We start from the raw sequence: 21,066 nt of genomic DNA on the forward strand, positions 1-21,066 counted from the left end.
ACGTGGTGCAGAACAACTTTACCCCCCCCCTCCCGCCCTCGTGCAGAACATCAGGGAATTGGTCTTGGGCAGTAACTTTAGTTGGTAAACCTGAGACGTCCGCGGCGCACATGTCTGCATCTTCACAACCTTTTCTTTTTTGTCAATTGCAAAAAATACACCCAACGCCATTAAGGAATCTGCCAGGTATCCTGGGATACATGTTACCAACACCTGGCAGATAGGCAACACCAAAAATGTACTAGTCCAATAAAAAAGGTCAGAAATATCTTAACCTATGGCTTCAGAGGGACTTCTCTATTACTGGGAGGCTGCTCCTCTCCAAGGCAGAAGGTCTGTCCCGCTTGGTCTACCCGTCTTTGTTGCTATTCATTCAAGACTACAGTTAAAGAAATGAATAAAGCCTTTTTGTATTTTGTATGGAAAAACATTTCACATAGACTTAAAAAAATCTGTACTTTCCAGTTCTAGAGAGGAGGGTGGTCTTGAATTTCTGGACTTTAGTGACACTTCTCAGCCACTGTTCCATAGCTGTATTAGCTATCAATAATAGCTAGTAGCAAGCTTAGCTAGGAGCAGACAGGTATTTGTGGTGATTCTGGATGGATGAAGCTGGCCATGGGGTCTGCTATACTGCCAAATCTATTGCCCACATTGCGCTTCTTGCGTTCTGGGTTTTGGGAAGGGAAAGAAAATGACACCCCCTCCAAACTTTTCACATATCTAGTATCCGGTCTGCAGATCCCATAGGCACACCGTTTAAGCATCTTGCTGTGTGTTTGGAAGCTTGACGGACCGTTGCTAAGGTAGGATTGGACAAGCACCGTTCTGGGGCGGTACTTTGCGAAAGGTCAATTGCAAGGTCGCGCAGAATTCACGGGGATTGGCTGAATTTGCGTTAATTGTTGCGACTGCGAAATCGTGAAATCCTGGAGGCACTGCTTAATAAACCATCTCACATCAGTTCCCTCCAGACTGTCTGACCTCCACAGCAGGGAGGTTCATAGAGTCAGTGATGGAGAAAAATGTGTGATTGTGTGTAAGGGAGTGTGTAATTCACCTGTGCCAATGTGTTAGCTAGTGATTTGCATTACTGTCTGTTGGATTGGTGTTTGTGTCACTGTATGGTATATTGCGATTTGTGTGCGTGAGTATAAAACGGCAGTAAAGTGTGAATCCTAGTTTGTTGCTTTCATTAAAAAAAATTCAATCATGGTTCCTCTCCTTTCTGTGTAACTTTCTGTATATCTGATCTATGTGACCTTGACGTCCCCAGCCCTTCATCCTTTCCTGTTACTGCGGAAGAGGAAAGAGGGAAAGGAGAAAGACCTTAGTGAGACGCAGCCCCCTGGTTGAGGTTTAATCTGTAAAGGTGCCATCAGTTAAGTTTTGACTTTATCACAGTAAAATGTGACCACCACGTGTCAGCAGGGGTTGGAAAGAATTGCTGATCTTTGCAAACTACAGAGCAACAGCTTTGCCTGGTGCCGAGATCTTTCGAAACCTGCGTTCCAGCCTGGAATATCTATTTTTGTTAAACAAACCAGTAGAGGGCGCCCTTCCTTTTAGAAATACAATGTCTTTACCAACTTTCCAATGTGGAGAAGCTAGCTTTGCAACACAACTTAAAAGAATAAAAAAACAAAAACGTTTCATCTGGCAAAAATAAAAATTAATTGATAAATGACGCTCCGAATGTAAAATGAATATAATTTATTACTTTGGAGAGTGGCTGATACCTTTGTGACTATAAAAGCATTAAAAACCAATGCTGTACTGGCCATGCAACCGCTCAACAGGTAGACAACAATGTCGTTAAATATACAGCCATGGGGGCGTCTGGGTAGCGTAGCGGTCTATTCCGTTGCCTACCAACACGGGGATTATCGGTTCGAATCCCCGTGTTACCTCCGGCTTGGTCGGGCGTCCCTACAGGCACAACTGGCCGGGTCTGCGGGTGGGAAGCCGGATGTGGGTATGTGTCCTGGTCGCTGCACTAGCCTCTCCTCTGGTCGGTCGGGGCGTCTGTTCAGGGGGGAGGGGAAACTGGGGGGAATAGTGTGATCCTCCCATGTGAGGAGTTTCACCAGGTGAATAGTTTCACCCCCTGGTGAAACTCCTCACTGTCAGGTGAAAAGAAGCGGCTGGCAACTCCACATGTATCGTAGGAGGCATGTGGTAGTCTGCAGCCCTCCCCGGCTATATATATATATATATATATATACACTACCGTTCAAAAGTTTGGGATCACCCAAACAATTTTGTGTTTGGGATCACCCAAACAATTTTGTGTTTTCCATGAAAAGTCACACTTATTCACCACCATATGTTGTGAAATGAATAGAAAATAGAGTCAAGACATTGACAAGGTTAGAAATAATAATGAATAATGATAATGATACTCTAACCAGAGTAGAAAAAGAAGTGGGAGGCCGCGTTGCACAACTGAGCAAGAAGATAAGTACATTAGAGTCTCTAGTTTGAGAAACAGACGCCTCACAGGTCCCCAACTGGCATCTTCATTAAATAGTACCTGTTAGAGCCTGTTTGTGCTGTCCTCTGAAGGGAGTAGTACACACCGGTGTAGGAAATCTTCAATTTCTTAGCAATTTCTCGCATGGAATAGCCTTCATTTCTAAGAACAAGAATAGACTGTCGAGTTTCAGATGAAAGTTCTCTTTTTCTGGCCATTTTGAGCGTTTAATTGACCCCACAAATGTGATGCTCCAGAAACTCAATCTGCTCAAAGAAGTGCCCATCCAACCAATCCAACTTGTGGGAGCTGCTTCTGGAAGCGTGGGGTGCAATTTCTCCAGATTACCTCAACAAATTAACAGCTAGAATGCCAAAGGTCAGCAATGCTGTAATTGCTGCAAATGGAGGATTCTTTGACGAAAGCAAAGTTTGATGTAAAAAAAATCTTATTTCAAATACAAATCATTATTTCTAACCTTGTCAATGTCTTGACTCTATTTTCTATTCATTTCACAACATATGGTGGTGAATAAGTGTGACTTTTCATGGAAAACACGAAATTGTTTGGGTGATCCCAAACTTTTGAACGGTAGTGTATATATATATATATATATATATATATATATATATATACACACACATATACACACACATACATATATTCCCACCCGCAGTCACGTCTGATACGTTATAGATATTATAGTGTCTTACAGCACAATTACCTATTCACTTGACATTTCTGCAGGATTTCTGGGCTACCAAGCTTGTGAAATTTTGAGATTGCATTACTTTTGTCACCTGTGGACTGCCAATCAAGGGCTGCCAACATCGATGGAATTCCTACTGATCGCTGACGGTGGCCACGAGAGAAACAATTTACTGATTGCACCTTTAAAAAAAGGTTCCCCTCTAATGACAGACAATGTTGTTCGGAGCTGATGAGGACTAGCAGGTCTCAGTCAGAGTGTTATATCACAGACCTGGGTGCCTCAGAGATGGAGCCTGTCTTGGAAAATAGTCTGGACCTCCTTGACAACCCCAGGGAAGATAGCTGGTGCATGAGGAAAGAGCGACTCCTGGTAGTGGAGACACCACACACCACAGTGTATGTGTGTGTGTGAGGGGGGGGGTGTTGAAGAAGAGAAGTTGGGGGGGTAGAAGAGGAGAAATTGGGGGTAAAAGAAGAGAAGTTGGGGGGTGTTAGAGCAGTGGTAAATGATAAAATAAGTACTGTAGAACCAACACCAAAACACCAATGAGCAATGGAACCCAGAACCCAGAAGTAGAAGCAGGCAAGCAGCCAGAGATCAGACAGGTCAAAATGCTTTTTATAGAGGCTGGCAGTGAGAACACTTGTACTTTTGGATGCTGACCAACAGGGGGCGGTCACATCAGATGGGAATGACTGCCTAAAGGAGTGGCCAGTGGGATTTTTGGAAAAATTCACACATCATGCCCTAATCAGAAGTAAATGGGCTAACGAAGGCCCGCTTCTGAGGAACTCAAATATGGTTCATACAACCGAGAAGAAACATTCCTTCATGTTGAACTAAGAGAGACGCTGTCTCCAAACAAAACAGCTTTTCCTCTCTTGCACATGTGGTCAGCTGACAGAGAGAAAATGGTTTAGCTGTGACCAGGGTCTATACTTGGAAAGAACAGAGCAGTTTGGTCCTCTGGAGATGAAAGGTTAGCTAAGCCACAGCTGATATCTGACCTGGTGCATAGAGTAAACCACCATTTTAAAACATGACTCACACTCCATGCAGCCTCGCTCAAGTAAAATCTACGTCCTCTGGGGACTGGACATCCAGTCTTATTAATAAGAATTTATTGGGCAGCACGGTGGCCCAGTGGTTTAGCACTGTCGCCTCACAACAAGAAGGTCCTTGCTTCAAACTACGGGGTGATTCAACCTTGGGGGTTATCCCACCTTGGGGGTCATCCCAGATCGTCCTCTGTGTGGAGTTTGCATGTTCTCCCCGTGTTGGCGGTGGAGTTTCTCCGGTTTCCCCCACCAAAAAAAAGCAAACATGCATGTTAGGGTTTACACTCCTGTCTGTGCCCCTGAGCAAGGCAATTGGAGAAGAACTGGAGTTGGTCCCCGGGTGCAGCATGAAGGTGGCAGCCCACTGCTCCTAGCTACACAGATCCCAGCTAGGATGGGTTAATTTGCAGTAAGTGAACTTCTCCAAGGGGATTAATGAAGGAAACTTAATTATTCAGAGTCCCTGGGCTGTAGGCTGACTTGGGACCTGTTTAGGTATCTGTTACATGCTAATGTGGATTTGGCACTGCCGGCGCAAATTCCTTTCTGATAGCAGCCATCTCAATTCAAATGGAAGCTAGAGTGAACAGTTCAATAGTAAAGTGTATGTATAAAGTTAAAGACGAACTGCAGAATTTTTGTCCAATAGTAGCGCTACTGAGCAAAGTGGGTCACATCAAAAACATGAACATCATGGGAGCCGCCTCCTCTAACCACTGCTGAACAATCCAGATGTTACCAGTGGAGTCTTGCAATGTAAACACTGTAGCCTTCTAAATATTCATCCATCCATTATCCAAACCGCTTATCCTTACTCAGGGCTGCGGGGATGCTGGAGCCTATCCCAGCAGTCACTGGGCGGCAGGCAGGGAGACACCCTGGACAGGCTGCCAGTCCACCCCTCACACACACACACACACACACACACACACACACACACACACACACACACACACACACACACCTAGGGACAACTTAGTACAGCCGATCCACCTGACCTACATGTCTTTGGACTATGGGAGGAAACCCACGCAGACACGGGGAAAACATGCAAACTCCACACAGAGGACGACCCGGGATGACCCCCAAGGTTGGACTACCCCGGGGCTTGAACCCAGGACCCTCCTGCTGTGAGACGACCATGCTAACCACTGTGCCACTAATATATATATATATATATATTTATTTATACATATATATGAGTGTGTGTATGTATGTATTTATGTATGTATGTATGTATGTATGTACTATATATGGCTCCTTATAACCATCTTATAACCTTCTAAATATGAAAAAAAAATAAGGGTTTTCTGAACGTTTGTGAAGATAATTACTTTTAGTCAGTGGGTCTGACAACATACTTTAGGTCTGCATGAAAGTGAAATTCATTATGTAAACCAACCAGTGTTCGTTTACATGGAAAAAAATCCACATTTCAGCTTTAATGTGTAACGTTATACTAAAGTGTGAAGTCCTGCTGGCTTTGTGCTGAAAACGTATTGTAGAGGTGATGTCAGGAACTGGATCTTACACAGCTACACACTCAGAGGAAGTCAAATAATAACTTCTTGCTTCACAGCGACACTCCAAACATAGGGGGAAGACTATAAACCAAATCTCAGCCACTGATCAGGTTACACATGTTGGCTTTTATATGACAGTTATGTCTTCCTATGAGCTGTGAAATGATGCTACTGGACAGCCAGACCTTACCGTAATGCTAACAGCTCATGGAGTTGAACCGACAGCAACAACTGTCAGTGACTGAGGAAATGCGTGGCTCGGGTTCCACAGTACCATTGGAGATTCATCTGCATAGAGCACATGCATCTCACACACACACAAACACACACACACACACACACACACACACACACACACACACACACACACACACACACACACACACACACACACACACACACACACACACACACACACACACACACACACACACATACACGCAAGCATGCCCGTACATCTACAAACTTACGAGCTGGAGGCTGTATTGGGCTCTGGTTCGGCAGTACCATTGGTAGTTGTAGGGGGTGGCAGAGGGGAGGCTCTCAGGGATCCAGAGGGGGTGGAGGTTGGACTGCTGAGCTCACAGGGCAGGGGGGAGGAGCGTGAGGAGGAGGCAGGGGACGAGGATGGGGAGGATGGGAGCGCGTCGGGGAGGCTCTGAGAAGACAGTCGATGGCTCCTTCGTACCTCTGACTCATTGGCGGCTGTCTTGCGGCGTTCCTTGCGGGTGTTTGGAGGGGCATCGTCCACCTCCCCGTCCTCATACCTTAGAGCCATCTGAGGTTGGAGGGAACAGATGTGAATTCAGCTCACAGTAAGACCTGCCTCTCCTTGACTCATTCCCTCTCTGATTAACAGGCCGCTCATCCAATACAGATGCTGGGCTAAAGCCCAGTGACTTTGTTGTTTCTGCATTACATTCATTAATAAACTAATACTGTTTATTAGTCATTTTGTACATAATGATATGATCTATCAAAAGTATTACATAGTATGAACTGGTCAAACTGCCATTACCTCATAGATGGTGAACTGCTGTCTGAGATCTGGATCTGTGCCCTTGTTGTTAAGATGCTGTTGGATGATCCGTTCCATGCCATGCTGTTCCAGACAGTCTGTCACATCGTAGAAGGAGTCCTGATCAGGTAACACTGCCAGAGTCTAATGGTGCAACACATCAACATATGCAAAGACACACACACATACACAGGTTTATCTGCTTTGGCTCCTCTTTTACACGCCGACACTAACCACGTTACCATCACTAATCAAGCTTCCTCCAAAATATCAGCATTCTCCTCTGCCACATTTGAAACAGTCAATCATCAGATTCTACTGTTGACATCAGGTCTAGGCTTCGTTGGTAATGTGCTAAAGCAGTTAAAATCGTACCTGACAGGGAAGATGTAACATGTATTAATGAAATGGTCAGGTGTCCACCCCTAAACAGGTTACAACAGGTGTGCCCCAAGGCTCTGTACTTAGCCCACTGCTTTCTACTCTCTACGCCACCTCTCTTGGCTAAATCATCTCAAGACACAATTTCTCGGATCACATCGCAGCTGTCTCCCATTCCTGCTGCCTTTTTTTTGTGGACCCCCCCTCTTCTCCCCAATTGTACCCGGCCAATTACCCAACTCTTCCGAGCCGTCCCAGTCACTGCTGCACCCCCTCTGCCAAGCCATGAAGGGCTACAGACTATCATTTGCCTCCTCCGATACATGTGGAGTTGCCAGCCGCTTCTTTTCACCTGACAGTGAGGAGTTTCACCAGGGGGACGTAGCGCATGCGAGGATCACGCTATTCCCCCCAGTTCCCCCTCCTCCTCAGCAGGTGCCCTGACCGACCAGAGGAGGCGCTAGTGCAGTGACCAGGACACATACCCACATCTGGCTTCTCACCCACAGACACGGCCAATTGTGTCTGTAGGGACGCCCGACCAAGCCAGAGGTAACATGGGGATTTGAACCGGCAATCCCTGTGTTGGTAGGCAACGGAATAGACCGCTACGCCACCCGGACACCCGAGAGCTTGTTCATTCTTAAATTTGGTTTCAGTCATTCGTCTGTTAACCTATACAGAGACTTACAGAGAAACCGACAGTAGAATAGTAGTCATTCATCAGGCGTCGTTATCCAGAGACTCACGAAAAGACAGACAGTAGAACAGCAGTAACGGTGTGTTGTAATCAAACATGACATGTTCTGGTGGGATGTTCACCTTGTTGATGAGCGTCATGGTAAAGATGAGCAGCTCTGTGTCTGTACCATTTTTCTCCTCCAAAATCTCAAACAGATAACTCCAGGATTTCACACCTGGAAAACACATACACACACACACACACACACACATCGTTGAAGAGTTGAGCAACACGTTAACCTTTGATGATAGAGAAGAGAGAGGAAGTTCACCTCTTCTCTGGTCCACTCTGTTCACAGCCTGGATCAGCAGAGGACTGTTGGATTCTACGTATTCCACAAACACTATCAGCAGCTTCAGGGCCGTCTTCACCAACAGCCGGGACTATGGAGAGGGAGAGAGAGACAGAGAGAGAGAGACACAGAGAAAGAGGGGAGAGAGAAAGACAGAGAAAGAGGGGAGAGAGAGATGAATTTTTAAACAAGTCTTTCACAAAAATATTATCAAACTACAGACCTGAAATCTTTTTAAACATCTAAACAATATTTTTCAAAATACTGTATAACACCTCATGGTGGAACACAGCACCCCTGTATAACACCTCATGGTGGAACACAGCACCCCTATATAACACCTCATGGTGGAACACAGCACCCCTGTATAACACCTCATGGTGGAACACAGCACCCCTGTATAGCACCTCATGGTGGAACACAGCACCCCTGTATAACACCTCATGGTGGAACACAGCACCCCTGTATAACACCTCATGGTGGAACACAGCACCCCTGTATAACACCTCATGGTGGAACACAGCACCCCTGTATAACACCTCATGGTGGAACACAGCACCCCTGTATAACACCTCATGGTGGAACACAGCACCCCTGTATAACACCTCATGGTGGAACACAGCACCCCTGTATAACACCTCATGGTGGAACACAGCACCCCTGTATAACACCTCATGGTGGAACACAGCACCCCTGTATAACACCTCATGGTGGAACACAGCACCCCTGTATAACACCTCATGGTGGAACACAGCACCCCTGTATAACACCTCATGGTGGAACACAGCACCCCTATATAACACCACATGGTGGAACACAGCACCCCTGTATAACACCTCATGGTGGAACACAGCACCCCTGTATAACACCACATGGTGGAACACAGCACCCCTGTATAACACCACATGGTGGAACACAGCACCCCTGTATAACACCTCATGGTGGAACACAGCACCCCTGTATAACACCACATGGTGGAACACAGCACCCCTGTATAACACCACATGGTGGAACACAGCACCCCTGTATAACACCTCATGGTGGAACACAGCACCCCTGTATAACACCTCATGGTGGAACACAGCACCCCTATATAACACCACATGGTGGAACACAGCACCCCTATATAACACCTCATGGTGGAACACAGCACCCCTGTATAACACCACATGGTGGAACACAGCACCCCTGTATAACACCTCATGGTGGAACACAGCACCCCTATATAACACCTCATGGTGGAACACAGCACCCCTATATAACACCACATGGTGGAACACAGCACCCCTATATAACACCACATGGTGGAACACAGCACCCCTGTATAACACCTCATGGTGGAACACAGCACCCCTGTATAGCACCACATGGTGGAACACAGGACCCCTGTATAACAACTCATGGTGGAACACAGCACCCCTGTATACACCACATGGTGGTACACAGCACCCCTGTATAACACCACATGGTGGAACACAGCACCCCTATATAACACCTCATGGTGGAACACAGCACCCCTATATAACACCACATGGTGGAACACAGCACCCCTATATAACACCACATGGTGGAACACAGCACCCCTGTCTAACACCTCATGGTGGAACACAGCACCCCTATATAACACCACATGGTGGAACACAGCACCCCTGTATAACACCTCATGTTGTGAATGTGTCCACATCCTTCACTGCTTTGTAATAATTAAAATCTACCTTCTCCTGGCCTGGACCACCCTGGTGAACGACACTTCGACATCACCTTGTAAACACTCTCCACTTCTCTTTTCCCGGCTGTTTTCCAATTAACGTTTAGCTTTTTTCAACGTTGAAACCCTTGCTTTGACAACACGTACATAGTTACATCATGCCAATAAAGCCATTTGTCTGAAATGTGAACTCTGAGAGAAACATGACCACTAGGTGGCGGTAAAATGCAAAGCACACAGCATCCACTCTAAACTTCTGTTTACAAACCATCTAGTAAAATATTTAAAAACTCGGAGCGCCTCTGCAGCTGAATGGTTACAGCACATGCCACATGGTCGCAACAGTCGCTGGTTTGATTCCAGCCGGCGACCTTTGTTGCGCATCCCCCCCCCCCCAACATTTCCTGACTGCCTCTACACTTTCGCTATCTAATAAAGGTACAAGATGCTGAAAAGTCTTGAGCGGGACGCTGTATCACCACCAGCTCTGGTACTGCTGAAGTACTGCTGCAGCTGACCCTTGACCTCTGGCATCCATTTACTTACTTTTAAAAGGCACTTTAAAACACAAATCTGTAGTTAAAAATCAACAGTTTTAGATCATTTCAAAGTCCAGTCTGTGACTTTATCCATTTCCTCTCTACAAGTCTTCAGGGCGATGAGGACTGCAGGGGATTTCTACTACAGCGGATACTTTCACTTCCCTATTACAAGGATTTCGTCCTGCCTGAAAGGCTCTACTGAGTTTTTATTCATCGAAAGTGACGGACTAATTCGGTGACGCGCACACACGTTTGTCGGTTTTCTTTCCGACCCAAAACACACCGACTTCCTTCAGTGACCCGTCCTCTGTCTGCTTGAATTCAGTGGACTCACGTCGCACATCACTGGTCTGAGGCCAAGGGGGCGCTGTGCGTTGTCATTTTAAGAGATTGTAATGTGAATGTGGAGCCCTCTGAATCCCTAACTGTGACTTCGGGCTTTCCAGAACAAGCTTACTAATTTAACCTGACCTGTCTCACACAGTCGGCGGCGCGGTGGTCCAGTGGTTAGCACAATCGCCTCACAGCAAGAAGGTCCTGGGTTCGAGCCCTGTGGTACTCCAACCGTGTAGGTGGTCCCGGGTCATCCTCTGTGTTGAGTTTGCATGTTCTCCCCGTGTCTGTGTGGGTTTCCTCCGGGGGCTCCGGTTTCCTCCCACAGTCCAAAGACATGTAGGTCAGGTGACTCGGACGTACTAGATTGTCCCTAGGTGTGTGTATGTGTGTGTGCGACGACCCGGGACGACACCCAAGGTTGGACTACCCCGGGTCTCGAACCCAGGACCTTCTTTCTGTGAGGCAACCACGCCAACCACTGCGCCACCGCGCCGTCCAATTCATTCAAGGGATTTTAAATCCACCCTCCACAGTCTGTGGGTGCAAGTGGGCAAACAGACGTGGAACTGATCCAGAATCAGGTAGAACCCAACTTTATTCTGATATAAGGAATAAACTGACAATCATCAATCAACCGAACTCTGGATGTCTGATAATCAGGGCTAATGACAAGGGGGCCTCATGGATCAGTGGTTACTATGGGCAGATGTGGTCCAACACACCCATGGGACTTCTTAGCCCTGCAGTTTGTCTCAGAGACCAGTGCAGAACCTGGGTGACCCCTGGATTCAGACACCGGTTGGCTAACACCGACGTCTTTGCAGGCCTGGGTGATTGCTCGTTGCAAGAGGTAGACAATAGATGTTAGGAGGAAGGTATTACAAATACCCATCATGCTTTGCTGCTGACCGTCAGACAATCTTGCGGGCTAAAAAATTCCATGGGTGTGCGAGAACAAATCCGCCCATAGTAACGACTGATACACGAGGCCCCAGGTCATGCAATGTTCAGATACGTGTCACAGTTTAGTATGATTTGCAGCGTTTAGCACCGTACCTGATCCCGTCCGATGCCGAGTCCCCCCCCCCCCCCCGACCGGGACTCCCAGCAGTTTAAAACAAACAAACCCAACTCACCAAGCTGCCAGTCAGAGAGTAGAGCCACTGGACGGTCTCATTATGGTTGATAACGCCATTCATCCCGTCCACAAACAACATGATCTGACTCAGGGCTGAGAGCAGAGGAAGAGAGAGACACAGAATAGAAGGAGAGCGAGGGACAAAAACCAAGAGTCAGCCAGCCAGCCAGCCAGCCAGCCAGCCAGCCAGCCAGACAGACAGACAGACAGAGAAATATGCTCATTTAGACAAAGAGAGAGTTAAAATGTGGTTTAGACAGACCTGAACTCTACCAGCTAACCTATAATCTGGTGGTGGTTCCTGATGCGTGGCTTGCTGCTGGCTGCTGACTCAGAGCCGGATGCATGAGGCAGACATGAGGCCAGCTTTCCATCCTGCGGTCGCCCGACGGACTGAGGCTCCGCGAGGAGGATCGGGATCAGGTTCAAGTGGAGAGCCTGGTTCCCACCATATTTGGAAATAGCTCTAAGCCTTCATTTTTAACCTTTCCGACGTACAGGGCCGGCCGGGTTTTATCAGTTCAGCCCATCATGGAGAGGAGCGTTAAAGAGGACGGAAACGCGAGGTCACGCAGGGCAGAAAAGCCATGCGCTGACCTCTATAGGCTGAAAGCGTAGACTAAACCGCACGACTGGCCACATGCCCGTCACGATGTGACACCACGACCCCGATGTGGTCAGCGGTACAGCCTAGTTGAACGTTTCATCCTACAGGGGTCAGCGCATCACTAGTTCTCTGCCCTGCGTGACTTACGCCCCCTTTCCACCGCATGGTGCCGGCTCAGCTCCACCCTGCTCGCTTTACTGGGTGGGATGTGGTTTTCCGCTGCAGACGGCGTCCCCTCATGGCGAAGCCCCGCCGGTCATTCGTGGGCGTGTTGACTGGTTTTTCCTCCCTTGTCTACCAGCGCCCCCACACGAGTGTTTTATTGTCAAACAAATCAGCAAGACCAACTGCAAGTGTGTGCTTCACATGAACAATACTGGTGTAACCAAGAGACTCCCTGACAACACACAACCTTTCACATGGCTAGATTATCACCTGTAATACAGGGGGCGAGCTCACCTCTCAGGATGTAGTTCTGGTAGTTGTGGTCCGCCTCCGCTCCAACTTTGATAAAACACGTCAGACCCTCTGAAGCCACAAACTCGGGGACCAGGTCTTTGTCATCCTGCAAACGCAAAATGTCAACGAAGAAGAAGAAAATTAGAGTGCACAGCATAAAAGTCTGTCGGATTCGATATCTAACGTGGCACCGCAGTGCACACAGACACACGTGGTCCGACAGAACCTCTTATCAGCCGAGGCCTTTCGTCCACGACCGTGCCGAGGCCGTAATGGGAACACTGCGTGCCGGGCCTTGCTGGCCGAGAGCGGCGTGCGCGGTTATTGTTTGTGTTTCCGTTTGCATTGGAGCCAAAATCAGAATGAGAAAGTCCCACGGGACAACTACGAATGTGGCCGTGCACCGGTATCAGTTTATGTAACGCACACGTGACCCGATCCCAACACGGATACACACGTTTGTTCTGTTTCTGATGGAAAAAGACCAACGCCTGCTGGTTGGGGTTCCAGTTCTCCCTGCCGGAGCAGTGCAAGATGCACTAACGTCGCCTTAAGATATATCCACACTATCGCATGTGGGGTCACTGGAGGGGTGTGAATGTAAAACCAATCACTGCGTACCTGCTACTACTACTACTACTACTACTGCTACTACTACTGCTACTACTACTGCTACTACTACTACTGCTACTACTACTGCAACTGCTACTACTACTGCAACTGCTACTACTACTGCTACTACTGCAACTGCTACTACTACTGCAACTGCTACTACTACTGCTACTACTGCAACTGCTACTACTGCTACTACTACTGCAACTGCTACTACTATTGCTACTACTGCTACTGCTACTACTACTGCAACTGCTACTACTACTGCTACTACTACTACTACTACTACTACTGCTACTACTACTGCAACTGCAACTGCTACTACTACTACTACTGCTACTGCTACTACTACTACTACTACTACTACTGCTACTGCTACTGCTACTACTACTACTACTGCTACTACTACTACCACTGCAACTGCTACTACTACTACTACTGCTACTACTACTACTGCTACTAATACTACTGCTACTACTACTACTACTACTACTACTGCTACTGCTACTACTGCAACTGCTACTACTACTGCAACTGCTACTACTACTGCTACTACTGCTACTACTACTGCAACTGCTACTACTACTGCTACTACTACTACTACTACTGCTACTACTACTACTACTACTGCTACTACTACTACCACTACTGCTGCTACTACTACTACTACTGCTACTGCTACTACTGCAACTGCTACTACTACTGCTACTACTGCTACTGCTACTACTACTGCAACTGCTACTACTACTGCTACTACTACTAATACTACTGCTACTACTACTACCACTGCAACTGCTACTACTACTACTACTGCTACTGCTACTACTGCAACTGCTACTACTACTGCAACTGCTACTACTACTGCTACTACTGCAACTGCTACTACTACTGCAACTGCTACTACTACTGCTACTACTGCTACTGCTACTACTACTACTGCTACTACTACTACTACTACTGCTACTACTACTGCAACTGCAACTGCTACTACTACTACTACTACTACTGCTACTACTACTACTGCTACTGCTACTACTACTACTACTACTACTACTGCTTCTACTACTGCTACTACTACTGCTACTACTACTGCTACTACTACTGCTACTACTACTACTGCTACTGCTACTACTACTACTGCTACTGCTACTGCTACTACTACTACTGCTACTGCTACTACTACTGCAACTGCTACTACTACTACTACTACTGCAACTGCTACTGCTACTACTACTACTACTGCAACTGCTACTGCTACTACTACTACTACTACTACTACTGCTACTACTACTACTTTCGGCTGCTCCCGTTAGGGGGCGCCACAGCGGATCATCCGTTTCCATCTCTTCCTGTCCTCTGCATCCTCCTCTGTCACACCAGCCACCTGCATGTCCTCCCTCACCACATCCATAAACCTCCTCTTTGGCCTTCCTCTTCTCCTCTTCCCTGGCAGCTCCATATCCAGCATCCTTCTCCCAATATACCCAGCATCTCTCCTCCACACATGTCCAAGCCACCTCAATCTCGCCTCTCTTGCTTGTCTCCAAACCGTCCAACCTGAGCGGTCCCTCTAATATAATCGTTCCTAATCCTGTCCTTCTTCGTTACTCCCAGTGAAAATCTCATAATCTTCATCTCTGCCACCTCCAGCTCCTCCTCCTGTCTTTTCATCAGTGCCACTGTCTCCAAACCATATAACATAGCTGGTCTCACTACCATCCTGTAAACCTTCCCTTTAACTCTTGCTGGTACCCTTCTGTCACAAATCACTCCTGACACTCTCCTCCACCCACTCCACCCTGCCTGCACTCTCTTCTTCACCTCTCTACTGCACTTCCCGTTACTTTGGACAGTTCACTCCAAGTATTTAAACTCATATGCCTTCATCACCTCCACTCCTTGCGTCCTCACCATTCCACTGTCCTCCCTCTCATTCACGCATAGGTATTCCATCTTGCTCCTACTGACTTTCATTCCTCGTCTCTCCAGTGCATACCTCCACCTCTCCAGGCTCTCCTCCACCTGCTCTCTACTCTCACTACAGATCACAATGTCATCCGCAAGCATCATAGTCCACAGAGACTGCTGCCTGATCTTGTCCGTTAACCTGTCCATCACCATTGCAAACAAGAAAGGGCTCAGAGCCGATCCTTGATGTAACCCCACCTCCACCTTTAACCCGTCTGTCACTCCAACCACACACCTCAGCACTGTCACACTTCCCTCATACATATCCTGCACCCCTCCTACATACTTCTCTGCCACTCCCAACTTCCTCATACAATACCACACCTCCTCTCTCGCTACCCTGTTATACACGTACTTTCTCTAAATCTACAAGGACAGTGTACCTCCTTCTGACCTTCTCTATACTTCTCAGTTAACTCCTCCCACTGGCCAAGTCTGCCGCGTTCAGCACGGTTATCAAGCGGTGCTGAAAATCCAGAAGTGAAGGCAGTTTGGAGTCGTTCCGTGCTAACCCGTTCGCTAACAGGAAAGACTTGAAATGGTTTCTTTCTGTACTCAGAGCCACTCTACCTTGCTATGGAAAAGCCCCACAACACAATATCACAGTACACACGGACACACACACACACACACACACACACGCCTTCATGGGGGTGATTTCCCTTTTAACAAACAAACATTTTATACACAGTTGTATAATTCTGGTGATGGCTTACGTGAAGCGTCAAAGGAGAAAAGATGAACCTAGTGCATCGTCCCGTCTTACCTGGAAGAGCTGCTTCAGGGAGAAGAGGGCTCGCCGGAGCTCTGGACCATGGGAGTTGTAGAGTTTCTCTGGAGGAGTTGGAAACAACATGTTAGATGTCTGACAAATAAAATGATACTGACAGTTACAATAAGCCGGACTAGGCAGATGGCCTGGTCTGGACAGCAGCTTTCTCTTGAAGATCACCTAAACCCTATAACCCTATAAACTCTGTAAGAGTATCTGTAAGCCCTGGAATACCAGAGACACCCTGGAATACCAGAGACACCCTGGAACACCAGAGACACCCTGGAACACCAGAGACACCCTGGAACACCAGAGACACCCTGGAATACCAGATACACCCTGGAACACCAGAGACACCCTGGAATACCAGATACACCCTGGAATACCAGAGACACCCTGGAACACCAGAGACACCCTGGAATACCAGAGACACCCTAGAACACCAGAGACACCCTGGAATACCAGAGACACCCTAGAACACCAGAGACACCCTGAAACACTAGAGACACCCTGGAACACTAGAGACACCCTGGAACACCAGAGACACCCTGGAACACCAGAGACACCCTGGAATACCAGAGACACCCTGGAATACCAGAGACACCCTGGAACACTAGAGACACCCTGGAATACCAGAGACACCCTGGAATACCAGAGACACCCTGGAACACTAGAGACACCCTGGAACACCAGAGACACCCTGGAACACCAGAGACACCCTGGAACACTAGAGACACCCTGGAATACCAGAGACACCCTGGAACACCAGAGACACCCTGGAACACCAGAGACACCCTGGAACACCAGAGACACCCTGGAACACCAGAGACACCCTGCCTTGACCTGGACAGTTTCCACACAAGTAGGGCTGCACAATAAATAAATAAATTAAATAAAAACTCGACACAGCTCAGTATTGAAATATGTTTTCCACATTATTTTATCAATTTTCCCACCCCTCATACCAATACATAACCCAGGCTGGTTACACTTTATTTTAGGGGCCAGAGAGGGTCCGAAATTACCTAGCAATTTCCTGGGTAATGAGGTGGTAATTATCACGTAGTTTCATAGAAATAAGGTTGAAATTACCTTGTAATTTGGGTTAGGGTTAGGGTTGGGGTTAGGGTTAGCAGTAAAATTACCTGTAAAAACTACCACCTTATTACTAGGAAATTACAAGGTGATTTCTGACCCCCTAAAATAAAGCATTACCAAAGGGTTAAAGTTCAATGTGTTCGTTGACACACAAGAATACTTAATATGCACTTTATTTTATGACGTTATGGCAACAACAATACAATGTAGTGCAGTTCAGTGTGTTCTGTGACACAAGACTACTTAATATGCACACTTTATTTTCATATGATGTTATGGCGTCTACATTTCACCTCAGGGTCTGCAGTGTCCTCAGGTATTTGCATTGCAAATACCCTTCTCATGAACTGGAATGGGAATTTTGAATTGAATAGTTTTGACTCAGTTTGTCCGCTGAGTTATATTGGACTACCCAGATGGTACACAACAAGTTGCACCCCCCCCTTTGCCCCAATTGCATCACTAGGTTGGGTCCACTTTCCACATTTCTAAACATGACCTTTAGTTTTGCGGGTTTACAAATAAATCTTACACTTCAGACAAACGGATGCTCTAAACTAACAAGTCATGGATACCCTCCTTACGACCGGCTCACCTGCTCCTGCAACAGGCTTCTTAATACGGCAACCTGACAGCTTTTGTTCAAACTATCATCACTGGGGAATGTTCCCGGGTATTCCGTGCGTCGCGGATCCAATTTGTTCGAAATATCCACTCCGGCCCGCGTTCACACATGAGCCCCGAGGGGGGAATCATGTGTTGGGTGGCGTGCTTGAACTGTATTTTTAGATCCTTGCTCTCCAATCACAAGCCATTAAGTCCAGGTGTTAAGAAGGCGTCTCGGATGCCTGCAGAAAGTCCATCTGACTGGACTTTTAAAGAGGCATGACAGCACCAGACTAACGTGGGGATGTCCCGATACTTATACTGGTATCAGATCTTGGGCCGATACTCGGCTTAAATGGTGTATAAATATCAGAGATGGTACCCAAAACTGACGTCAAATACCAAAAGTGACATGCATCTGCTATTACTGCAGCTTTGCATATGGACTCCTCTACCTCTTTAGTGGTGGGAAAAAAAACCCTATCTATACTGCTATCTTAATTACCACTGTCCCCACTGCGTTTACATGCACAGTTCAGTCGAGCTACAGTTACAGCTCGACTAGGCCGTGGAATCCGACTACTGTCGTTGTCCCAGTACACAAGAACCGGGGGAGAATCGATTTATTGACGGAAGTATGTCCGACCCCGGCGCAGTAGGTGGCGATATGCCCCCTTTCAGCTGGCTGCTATTGGATGAAAGACCACCGCGGGAACTACAGATCACGCGCAGAACGCCTAGGCCAGTTCGGGGCCGACTGAAGCGTGTACATGCCAGAGTAAATCCATCCCCAACCGCATCATCTAGGTGTGTTAGTCCCACTTCAAGAAATTCGATTTAGTACGATTTCAGTCGGACCAACACACTTACATGTATTTTACAAGTCCAGTTTCAGTCGGACTGACACAATAAATCCACTTTTTCCAACATCATGTAAACGTAGTCATTAACGGTCTAAATCTGCACTAGCCAGTAAAAGCAGTAGACTGGAACCCGGGACCAGCTGACTCTCTGAGGGGTAAATATTGACCTACTTTCTGCCAAACGGGTGTAACTGCTGTATGACTATGAAACATATCTATGATGTTATGTTCTCAAACTGTGCGGTTTCAACAAAATCCACGCGGTTTCCACATCCCCTCTTATGAAACCCCCCTCGTTTGGAGGGTCATCAACATAATAACAGTTTATTCATGAAGCACTCCTCCGATTGGCTGGTAGTATTGCTGGCCACGCCCCCTTCCTTGACAGAAACAACGGCCACTCAAGTCACAGGCTTCCTTGCTCTCCACATGGGCGGACTTACACGAAATTGGGGTTGATTATTTACAGTGTGACGTCACTCCGAGGGGCAGTTGCGATGGGCCTGCGCCAGTGGTTAAAAAAGCAGGCGAAACCGAGATGTCACTCAAGTGCTGCGAGAGCACGAAAACGGTGACAGTAAAATCCACCCGGGGCGAGACAAATCTGTTTTCCGTAGGACCCTTCCTTTAAAGATGCTATACACGCAACCGGTATTAGCAGAGAAAACGTGGTATCGGTGAATCCTCAAGACTTAACTGGTCAGAGTAAAGCTTCACAGGCCTCGCGGCGCCGTTGGCGGTTAAGCGTGGCGAGACTGGACACCCCGACCGCGGCGGCGTTAGCGCCTTGCTCTACCCACTGATTTCCACAGGGAACCGAACCTCTTGGGATATTGGCGGTGCCCCTCTGAATGCGATGACATGAAGGTCCGGTGGGCTGACGGCCGAGCGGTCAGCACAAACACTATGCAACTGCAGAGAACACACCAACTCGCCACGTTTCCCCCGTTTTCACCGATAAGCTCGCTGTTATCAGCCGGTCTCACTATCTTCTCAAAGTCTTGCTTCTCAACGACGTGACTAACCGTAGGGTAACGTGCCATGTGATTGGAGGATGGCCTGTTGTCATAAGGTCTCAGCTGATCTGCTAAGGTGTAGAAATCACTGTCAAAGTTCAAAAGGCCTCGCCGCACCCTGCAGCAACACAACTGGCAGTATAACTGAGAACCGCAAGTGAGCCGGCCTACATAATTCCGCGGTGAGAGCAGAGATCGGGCCGTGTTCTGTAACTCGCCATTTGCATCAAGACAGAAAAACAAAAAAAAGGGGCCGGGAGAGGAACGACAGGGAAACCCTTGAACTCACCTCACGGTAAAATATAAGGAACGGCATTCGTCTTTCAACACACAACAGGTTGCCAGCGGCAGCCTGGCAGGGAAAAAACCCCCCAACAAAAACCAAAACAAACGATGTCCCTTACATAACAGAAGCTCTCCAGAGCAGAATAAATCAATGTGTTTTTGTTTTTTTCTTTCAAAAGGTCACGACTTCTGGCTCCCTTCATTCTCCAGCGAGAAGAAAATGTCCAGTATTGAATATTCAGCAGTACACAGACAGTCCAGACTGTAGAGACGGAGATAAAACTATTCAGAATCCAACACGAAGCTCCTCGGGGGCTAATGGCCGGGTAACCCACTCACACATCCCTCTGCAGAGAGGGGGTTGAGGACCTGAGCCCTTTGGCTGCAAAGACCTCCAGCCTGCACGGATTCTCCCGAGGCCTCGGTTACACCAGAAATTGGCAGAATAAAATGTATTTGTGTCTTTGCAGTACCAGAAGCTCGGCAAGCAAAAACTTTAAACACAACTGAATTACTGACACATAGCTGTGGAATCTAGTCCTGTTTCACCACCGACTGCCCCAGCAGAGCAAAACCGTACAAGACTTGATGATGTGGCACTGCTAAAAACAATACCTTCCTCCATTCTGGAGTCTCCCTATCCCAGTCAAAGGTCAGCACGCTCAAAACAGTTTTGCTATTGGTCAACCGTATGAAAATCGCAGGTCAAAGTTCACTCAAACACATCTATCTGAAGGCATCGTGCAAATTTAATTTGCTACTGGAGGCAAATCCACTGGTCACAGCCGTTCTATCCACATGAATTGATTGAGTGTGAAATGTCCGGGTAGCATGGCGGTCTATTCCATTGTCTACCA

At 47.3% G+C, this 21,066-nt stretch overlaps 1 protein-coding gene across 1 annotated transcript in view; it reads right to left on the reverse strand.

Moving 5' to 3' along the window:
- The window catches only part of slc9a5 (solute carrier family 9 member A5), a 99,419-nt gene that overhangs the window by 46,801 nt on the left and 31,552 nt on the right, over window positions 1-21,066 (reverse strand). Inside the window, exons 4-11 of the mRNA XM_056279407.1 lie at window positions 16,336-16,403; window positions 12,990-13,095; window positions 11,922-12,016; window positions 8,179-8,290; window positions 7,988-8,082; window positions 6,785-6,928; window positions 6,237-6,544; window positions 3,456-3,551 (exon numbers count right to left, since the gene is read on the reverse strand). Of these exons, the coding sequence (XP_056135382.1) occupies window positions 3,456-3,551; window positions 6,237-6,544; window positions 6,785-6,928; window positions 7,988-8,082; window positions 8,179-8,290; window positions 11,922-12,016; window positions 12,990-13,095; window positions 16,336-16,403 (1,024 nt within the window). The remainder of the gene's footprint in view (window positions 1-3,455; window positions 3,552-6,236; window positions 6,545-6,784; window positions 6,929-7,987; window positions 8,083-8,178; window positions 8,291-11,921; window positions 12,017-12,989; window positions 13,096-16,335; window positions 16,404-21,066) is intronic.

This window comes from Lampris incognitus, chromosome 4 (assembly GCF_029633865.1).
Source record: "Lampris incognitus isolate fLamInc1 chromosome 4, fLamInc1.hap2, whole genome shotgun sequence".
NCBI classification, from domain to species: Eukaryota; Metazoa; Chordata; class Actinopteri; order Lampriformes; family Lampridae; genus Lampris; species Lampris incognitus.